This window comes from Lupinus angustifolius, chromosome LG17 (assembly GCF_001865875.1).
Source record: "Lupinus angustifolius cultivar Tanjil chromosome LG17, LupAngTanjil_v1.0, whole genome shotgun sequence".
Classification (NCBI taxonomy): domain Eukaryota; kingdom Viridiplantae; phylum Streptophyta; class Magnoliopsida; order Fabales; family Fabaceae; genus Lupinus; species Lupinus angustifolius.
The window spans coordinates 7,071,283-7,081,702 of NC_032025.1; the positions used below are offsets into that span (position 1 = coordinate 7,071,283).

General features: G+C 29.2%; 1 protein-coding gene across 1 annotated transcript; it reads left to right on the top strand.

Moving 5' to 3' along the window:
• LOC109330582 (10 kDa chaperonin, mitochondrial-like) lies at positions 7,122 to 8,475 on the top strand. The gene is made up of 3 exons (XM_019564822.1): positions 7,122 to 7,330; positions 7,995 to 8,134; positions 8,219 to 8,475. Exons 1-3 carry the CDS (start codon positions 7,226 to 7,228, stop codon positions 8,265 to 8,267), a joined length of 294 nt encoding a protein of 97 aa, XP_019420367.1. The 5' UTR covers positions 7,122 to 7,225; the 3' UTR covers positions 8,268 to 8,475.

The window sequence follows — 10,420 nt, forward strand, 5'->3', positions numbered from 1 at the left end:
ATATTTGACAGCTATTGAGTATTTAGGATATGGTGCTTAACCAAAATTTCACTGATAGTTACACATATTATTTGTGTAACTAGTTTGTAAATTAACCAAACCTCTATACCTATTTTTTGGGAAAAAAGAAAATAGGGTGAAAGTTGTCTTTCACCCATTACTCTATTTACATATCAACATTTTCTATATTTATGGGAGATATCATATTGAAACAGATTGATTTTATAACTCATTTTCAAACCAAAGCAATCTCGGAAGAGAATTTGTTGACATGTTAGTTTTATTTTTAAAATTTATGAAGTTATTTAAAATTTCAATTATCCCATTCTTAACAATTATACAATTTTTGGTTCCAGAATGCCACATATATCACTTTTTAAAATCAAAATATACAAAATGTTATTATATTTTATCTTTTACATTTAAAAATTATCTAAACTAATTAATCATTAATTGTATTTAAAATGAAATCTAGTGCTTATCTTTTTACTCTTTAATTTTTAAATTATTGAAAAAAATTGGTCGAAATAATAATATTCAAATAAAAGTCTAATCACTTGTCTTTTATTTATTTCTAACGTAAATAATGTGTGAAAAACCTTGAGAATAAGAAATTAAATTTATATCTAAAATATGATTTTAAAAGTATGAGATAACTTCATCTAAATTTGCTTACGTATTTTTAAGGATGTGTAATAGCTTATTTAGTTTTTAGCTATGAAGTACGGATTCGTTAAACACTTTCACGTGTCGGTGTCCGATACATATCCGACACGGATACGTTTGGATTCGCGAAGGATACGTATCCATAGAGTATCCAAAAATTAAAAAAATAAAATAAAATAAATAAATATTAAGACACGTATCCGATTCATTTTCAATAAAATATAGGATATATGGATTCGTTTTCAGTAAAATATAGGATATATAGATTCATTTCTAATAAAATAGGATAAGATGGATTCTTTTCCAATAAAACAAGATAAGATAGATTCGTTTTCATTAAAATATGATAAGATATATTTGTTATGCAGGGCAATGATTTTAGGATAGATTCGTTTTCATTAAAATAAAATAAGATAGATTTGTTATGGAGGATAACGATTTTAAATTTCCATTATATTTTTTACTTTAGATATTTTGATTTACACTTATAATTTATCATATTTTATGTATTTTTATTATTTTATATGTGTATCCCTGAACTTATTGTATCCTATATTTTATAAAAAATGTGTGTCGACGTATCGGATACATATCGTGTCTGATACACGTATCAGTATCCGTGCTTCATAGGTTTTTAGTACAAGAACGGAACAAAATGACATAACTCGGATAATGTGGAATTTTTGTATATGGTTAGTTTAACAATTTGCTTATTGTTTTAAAAATCATGCAACACTTCAAACAATATCCCAAAATTTACTGTTTATCTATTTCAACTACTATCATAGTTAGCAAACTAATATTTACATTCCAGTATTTAAAGTACATTTCATATCAATAATTGAATAACACAATCTAAGACAAGTCAGGTCTAAAAAGTAAAAAATTGACAAAACAGTAGTATAATGAATATGATAAAATAATGAAACAATTCAATATTAATGGAACTGAAATATAATGATAGTATTTAATCTAAACTTTCCTTTACTTATTCACTAATTTTTTTAAATATATAGTTCAGTTTGAGCAATTCTTGAATATTTAAAATGATGAAGTTAACTGATCTTAAATGATTCTTTAAAAAAGAACTAAATTAAATTATATTTTTTGGTTTTGTTTGTTTCCACCGTCGGTTATGAAGTTTAACTGAGAATAACTTATACCTCTAGTATTATAGAAATACCCTGACAAAATAATTTCTATTTAAAATAATAAAAAATGAAATATGATTTAAGTTTAATTTCTCTTTAAAAATGACAATTTTATAAATCATAGCCAATTCAAACTTTTAATTAATTTATATTTTTACAATAATTATTCTCTAAATTTGAAAATATTATGTATTGTATCACTAATAAATCAATCATTAATAATTAAATATTATATTATAATACATGTCATATTCATATGTGGACAAGTGGATTATCATAGACTAATTTTATAGAATTATTTAAGGTGAATTATAAAAAAATCATTCTTACATTTTGCTCAGTAGACTCATACTCATTTTGATGATTCTTTCCCATCTTCTTGAGGTGTTAATTTGGTTGTCAAAAATGCAAAATATATCATTGAATATTTGACTACTTGAAGAACATTGTTTGGCTTTAACATTATTGCACAATATTGTGTCACACTCAAGGTTCAAACCAACGAGATGAGGCTTTTATGAGTTAGTCTGTTTGCAAAATTTTTGCATGTAGCTAAGTATATTAATACTGCCAAATTTGTTAAAACTATTGATCAACGTTGTGTCACGCTCTAAACCCACGTCATAAGGCTTTTATAAATCACTTTTTTTGTTTGCAAAATGTTTGCATATAGCTGGGTATGTACAATTACAATTATATAATTAAATAATATTAGATGCAATTTACTTAAAGAATATCACATCAGAAAAAGATAATAAATCTGTAAAAGTATATTAGATAATTTTTTTTTCTTCCCACATGTATCATCATATCATATTATCATATCATATATATGAGGCTAATTCTCCCAGCAGATATTTTTTTTATTTACAAGACTCAAACTCAATACCTAACTTAAGGAGAATGAGATATATATCACTTGAACTGCCACATGTTAGTTAGTATTAGATAATTTGGTTTTAATCAATGATGTTGAATATATATCACTTGAACTGCCACATGTTAGTTAGTATTAGATAATTTGGTTTTAATCAATGATGATGTATATATATTACTTGAACTCTTAGTATTAGATAATTTGGTTTTAATCAATGATGTTGAATATATATCACTTGAACTCCCACATGTTAGTTAGTATTAGATAATTTGATTTTAATCAATGATGTTGAATACCGAAGAGTGCCACATAAAAAAAAGAATTGATGTTTTGATCTCAATCTCAGCCGCCTAGATTCTGTGAAAGACTTAAAGAGTAACCATCCATTACCCATTAAAATTTACGGTTGTGGCTTACATTTCTTGAAAATTATGAAGTAATCGCAGCTATTTGTGATTGACAGTGAATGATCCTTTACATATCTGGAAGGATACATGTGAAATGCATATTTACAAATACGGAATAAAGAGCCATGGAAGTCAATATAATAAAGAGCCATGGAAGTCAATACAAATACGGAATAAATAATCCCACCAATGCATGGTCGTGTTGGGGTGTAAAAATTCGGTTCAGTTCGATTTTTGGTGCATTTTAGTGACCGAACCGATTACAAACATATGGTTCGGTTCTACTCAATTACCGCAAATTTAACTATAAGAACCGAACCGAACCGAACCGCTCTTGAATGGTTCGGTTCGGTTCCACGGTTTTTCCATTTACTTTTTTATAAAAAAATCTTGCATCAATTGAAAATTCAAAATGTATTACATGAGATATTGTTTATCCATAAAAGGATAAACATTACTACTACTATTATAAAAATTTATAAATCATATATAACAATACAATTCATGATTAGTAACATATATATCAATTAGTAAAATATATGATAGTTACATTTATTATCTTATATTTCATAATTAGTAACACATATAACAATATATGATATATGTTAGTTTCAAACTCAATATTACATAAGTTGGAAAATATGTTCCAAATCATAAAACATTAGGAAACAAGTAACTAATAACATATATAATATTAACTTCATAACAATTTAGTAATATATATAACACTACAAATTTAAGCTAGAAAATTAGTTGAAGAATTTAAAAAATAATAAAACATTATTCCCTAATCCCTCATATATATTTCTTTAATATGCGGTTCGGTTCGGTTCCAACGGTTCCTAAATTTCTAAAACCATAAACCGAACCGAACATAAACGGTTCCTTAAAAAAATAACCGAACCGAACCACATTTTGTAGTTTGGTTCGGTTCGGTTCCATCAGTTTCACGGTTTAAACCGAAACCGCTTACACCCCTCGTGCATAGCAACTTTGAATAATCATGTGAGGAGGTTGATAAGAAATTATGTAGAAAATATAGTTATCAAGAAAGAAGAATAATAAATGAAATTGGGTGTACTTTACGGTTTTGGAATTAGTTTAATATCTACAATGGAAGAAAAAATATGTCTTGGTGATGCTAATGTCAATCAAATGTTTTTTCCGAAGGAAATCAGAAAAAGACAGAAAGGTGGCAGTAAACACGGTAAGAATGAAGTTTCACACATTTTAAAGGGAATCTACATAGATGGAGAACCCCACTGAGGGAAATTTCAATCAACGTGCATAGCTTGTTTCTATCAACTTTATAAGTTACAATCCCAAGCTTATTTCTTCTGGCTTTTCCAACATTGTATATATGTGTAATACACATATCTGTGGGGTAGTAACTGGTCTAGTAAATTGTTACTAATTAATTAATATCAATGAGGAATTGCCCAACAGTATATACTATCAATAATTGCCTTTGCAGTGGCCAATAATTGAACTATTGTGTGAACAAACTTGTATTAACATTTTGAGTAGAGAACTTTTATTTATAGTTGATGCTGAGCAATCTCAACCTTGACAGCATGTTTTCATATTCACCATCTTTGCATGTAGAGTAATACAAGAGAAAGTAGAAACCTCCACAGAAAATGTCATGCCAAACAACAAAAATCAAAATGTTTAAATATCTTACCAAACATATGGTAGGTGGCTATTTTTAAATGAATTTTTTTACTTCATTTGTTAACCATAGAATTTGTGGACCAGTTAGAGATTGCAGTATATTTGTACGACCCTACATATATACCCTTATAAAGAAAGTTGTGGGAGCTATATGAGAAGAGTCATGCAATTCATAGATTCCATTTTGTTGGAAAACTTTATTATAGAAAGGTGAAGTGAATCTGTCATAATGCACTTCAATTAGCCCAATCAAAAACTAATAATATCCTCTTGTTTTATTATAGTGTGAATGTCAATCAGATACAGTCAAATTATTGTAATGATCATTGTGTATGCATGTATTGCCCCACTTAAATCCTACAATTCCTCAATCTAATGATGGTTTGGAATTTGGATAGAGATGACCTATCCTGAGTAATATCTTATTTCCTGTCACGAATTAATTAGACATTGCCACCTAAATAACAAGAAAAATTTTAGAAATAAAAAATTACATTTTTATATTAAGAATTATTAAAATTTGATTGGTTTGGAACAATGAATGAAATACTACTGAGAACAGATATGTACGTCATTGTTTAGCCTCATTACTTCATTGAATCAATGTTTGTCAAGTAACAAAAAAAATGTCCCTTGTTGGATGGAGCTTAATTGTTACCAGATTCTAAAGGAACTCTAGTCAAGAAAGAAGGACAACAACATAGAAGGCAACTAGTGTATGCATTAGAACCACATTTTTTTAAAGTCACTTCATTTACCAGCTTTTTCTTTGTTCAGTAGAGTTTTGGACCTCAAATATAAAAGCTGTTCCGGTGGCAAAGTAGTGTATTTTGATAATTGAATTGTGGTCCTTAGAATGTCAACCATGTTGCAAAAAGATAACTGCTAAAGAAAAAGTTAAAGAATCTTTCCTTCTGCTATAGCAGGATATATTTTGAAGCATATGTCTTTCATGCTTAAGCTCCAACCAGTTGTTAGCATCATGTGTGGCTAAAAAAAAACTATGGTGTATTATTTTGGCTTTAACAAGAAAACTTGGTGCTGTAATGTCTATCTAAATATAAGTGAATCTTTCTATTGTGGTTGTCCATTTCATTGTTTTTGTGGATTTTTGAACTAGTTAACTTAGGTTCAGTTAGGGACTTATAGTTACCACTTACTAGATTTGATCCCAATTTGCTAAACACAAGCTACTATATTATCTTGTACAAAAAAAGCTAGAATATCATTAGTCTTAAGTTTGAAACTCTATATTCTGTACCATCTAAGCCTTTCCCAAAAATTCTTTCAATATAAATAAAATGGATCAGTATCCTCTCAGGAGTGTTTTAAAACTGTATGAGATCTCAACCATTGGTTTAATGCATAGGAAAGAAAAAAATTTGTGGTTAACATCCATATTCTTATTTTATAATATTAAGTAATTAATTTTTATATATTTTACTTTAGAGAATTAGAATATCTTTTTTTGTAATGTATATATTTTATATTATAATTTTTTTGTCTTTATTAGAACTAGCGTGTTGACATGCACTCTCGTGCCTGTCAACCCGCTTTCCTATCGTTTGTAATGTATAGTTTGTATTTTATAAATTCAAATATAATGTTTTGCGCTAAATTTACGGTTGAATTTAATCATTTAGTTTAATATTCAATTTTTTAAATACATTTTTAAAATAAGAAAATAATAAGGATAAAATAAGAAAATAATATTATATGGTTTTTTGGTAGAAATAAAAAGATATTGAGGCCAAAATAGGAAAACACAAATTACACCATGATGATGGTTATTTTGTGTTTTCCCTTTATTAATAGTATAGATATAGATATAGAAGTATAGATATCCAAGTGTGTTTGAAGTGGTTATGTAGGATTATATGATTATTTTTTGTCTTCATTGTTTTATATTTCCCTAAATTCAGAAGAAGGAAATTTTATGGATTTTGCTATTAAATACTCGAGCACATTTGCACTACAGCCTGTGACCTTAAAATAGAAGTATATTCATTTGTAATGAAAATTTTATTTTCTCTCTTGTATTGTAAATGCCAAAAGGTTTCTATTTTCTTGGCACGCATAAGCAAAAAAAACTATAAATAAACAAACTAAAAGTTAATGAGGCACAAGCATTTGAGTTGAAGCTTCATGGAAACAAGGGAACTTCTAAACAGAACTAAGCCAATGTTCGTAAGCATAAAATAAATACTACTAAAAGAAACTATAATATGTGGCCCGCAAAAGTACGGGCCCAAAAGTCCAGAACTAAAACGCTACAATAGCCCTATTATTATCGGGCTCGGGCCATAAAACCTCTGCAAAACCCTAATTCTTAAACTCACTAGTCTAGAACCTTCCACTCTCATCCAGAATCTGTGGTGTTTTAAAACCTGATCTAGTCACATTCTCATTTGTTGGAAGAAAAAACTAAGTTTCGTGAGGGATATAAGAAAATGGCAAAGCGTTTGATTCCAAGTTTGAACCGTGTTCTGATCGAGAAAATTGTCCCTCCTTCCAAAACCACCGCCGGCATTCTCCTTCCTGAGAAATCTTCACAGGTTTCTTTCTTCTACTATTCTTTTGGTTAATTTCAGTGCTTCATTTTTTTAAGCCTTCTTTGTATTCGCTTTTAGTTTTTAGAAGTTATTATTTTTTATGTTATTTGTTTTTGTAATTATGATCCATCAGTAGAATAGAAACATAATCCCTTGATGTTGATAATTTAAAATACTAAAGCAATAATCCCATGAACTCAGAAACAAACTTTTGTGGGAATTTATGAAGTTAGTGAGTAGATAGTGAAATGGTGAATTATTTGTTTTATATGCAAAAAAAATTATTTATTTTTAAAGTGAAGTGGGCGAGCACAGCTATGAGTGAATATTGTTTTCAAATGACTTTTAAATTTGTGGATCAAGTTGCATTCTATTGGCGTGTAGTTTCAATATTTTTAGAATCTAAATTAAGGTATATGTAACTGTAGTATGAATATGATTTTCATATAATTGGCTGAATCAGAAACTGATATGATGGAAATTTAGAAATGTAGAGACCATAATGATCAAAATTTACTTTTTCTTTTGGTTTTATTTCTGGCTCAAATTCTACCCAGTTAGTGTTTTTGAATCTGATTTTTTAAAAGTCTAAGTTTAGGGTTTATGTGATGTTGTTATGTAAATTAATTTGATAGTATTGGTTGAATCTTATTTGGCTTGGAAACAGCTTAATTCAGGGAAGGTTGTAGCAGTTGGACCTGGAGCACTCGACAAATCAGGTAATTTGATTCCTGTGTCCGTAAAGGAGGGCGACACTGTGCTGTTACCGGAATATGGTGGCACCCAGATCAAGCTTAATGACAAAGAGTATGTGGATATGCATTGTGATTTGTTTTTTTTGGAAAGACTATCGGTATTGGAATTTTGCTTATTGGGTTTTGTTTGTTGCAGGTTCCATTTGTATAGAGATGAAGATATTTTGGGAACTCTGCATGATTGATGTTGTCTCTGTCTTTGCCTTGGAGTGTGAGTTATGATTGGAAGAAATAATAATGTAGTGTCTTGTGTGTTGATGAAATGTAACATGGAGAAAATATTTGATAGGTTGATTTTTAACAAATTATGATATTTACTCTGAGAATGGCATTGGGATCCTGATTCTATATTTCTTACCGCTGTTCTATGATCATCTCATGTTGTATTGTTCATTTTTTCTTGGGATAATTTTTCAACTTTCAGATAATACAAAATGAAAAAATACATCATTTTCAGATATCCTAGTACAAAACATGCTTCTCTTGGCTGAGGCAACAGCACAGGAGACCTGTTGCAAATAATAATATTGTTCGTGTATCTAACTTTTAGGTATATAAATATGGATTGCCATATGCTATTAACATTTATATTAGGGTATCTTTATGTTTTTAACTAATTGAGATAACTTTAGGGGTCACCCACCAGCCCATGAACTTTTCAATGCTTCTTTTTTTATGTGTCCCTGAGATCTGGGACATGTACGTGATGGGGCTTATTGTCCAGGATGCCCATGGTTGCTGAATGCTGAAGCACTTGCCATGGATTATTTCCACCATTTTCCACCACTAAACTATTATCCATGTGAGTGGATTTGTGAACCATCTAGCTGATAAGTTGTTGAAGTGTGCATATACGCAGCAAAATGTTTTGTTTCTTGACTGCATCCTTATTTGTGTTGCACCTCATTCCGAAGAACTGCCGGAACTGGGTATTGAACAGCCGGAAAAAGCCTGGGCCACTTAAGGACTATTGAACAGCTGGAAAAAGCCTGGGACAAAAGCTGGGGCCGTTTATGGAAAGTCAAAACAGAAGCAGATCGTTTTGGAGCGAAGGACTATTCTGATATATAACTTTGCAACTGGGGCTCTATTATGACTTTGCAACTGGGGCTCTATTATGTTCCCGGGATCGCCTTAAGGAATCCCATTTCCAAACTAAAATAATATTTCTGCTTTTAAGTTTTAAGTAACAACACTTGTAAATACCGATAATATTCATTCTAGAGTTTAAGAACACTTCAAAAAAAAATGTGTTACGAGTGAAATGAAATGAAATTTGATGAATGAAAAAGAACATGATTTTTGTAGTGGACTTGCCCAAAAAAAATACGAACTTTTCTATGAATGAGAATCCGTATTTGGTGTACCTCGGTTATCCTTAGTCAAATTTGTGTGATCTTGTCAAGTTAGAGATTATAAAACTTATCTTCCTCTTTATCTAGTATCACACATAACATAAACTTATATGTTTGCCCCTCACTCTCTCAATCGTCTAAATTAAATGGTGTTCAGATGTTTTACAACTTAGGATTCTATCATCATGATTATCGATTTCAGGTGATCATTGTTCAGATCTTGCAATAGCTACTTAAAAGATCTTGAAGCATAAACTAGCTTTCCAACACAAAGTATGGGAAAAGATATATTAATCACAATAATTGTTTTATTCTATAAGTAAAATAATAAAAAATTCAAAAAAATGGACAGAATAATTAATAAAAGTCCTTTTTAGTTACACTAAATGAAGTCATTTTAACCCAAAACTCAGGTGGCATGAGAGGTTCCCACGTCAATAACCATATTTGAATTCATAATTTTGTGAATTATGAGGCAAATACTTATCAACCTTCATTTACAAATGGAACCAATTTAATAGCATAAATAAGTCAATCCATACTAGGTATAATACTTCTAAACATAAGATTTTGTGTGTGCAGAAACTAGAATTAAATCAAATCTCATTATTGGTAGATAGAAAATGATATATAGTATATAAGTCTCATGCACTATAACAAAAAACAAAAAATGTCACAAAATAATACTTTATCTATTAATAATTGTCTTACAAATAAGATATCTAAGAATTTTTAGGATAAAATGTCATTAGTAATAGCTGACTACTCATTAATTCAACCTATCACATGCGTATAATCTTTACTAATACTTTACAAAAACCTTCTAATGATTTATATATCTAAAAAAAGTTTAGTATCTGAATGACATTGTAGGTGTTAGGAATAACAAATCTCAACGAAAGGTCAATATAATGATCATATTTCCAAATTTTCTCTTTTTAAATAAATACACTTCTGAAACTTACGGAAACAGACTGATATTT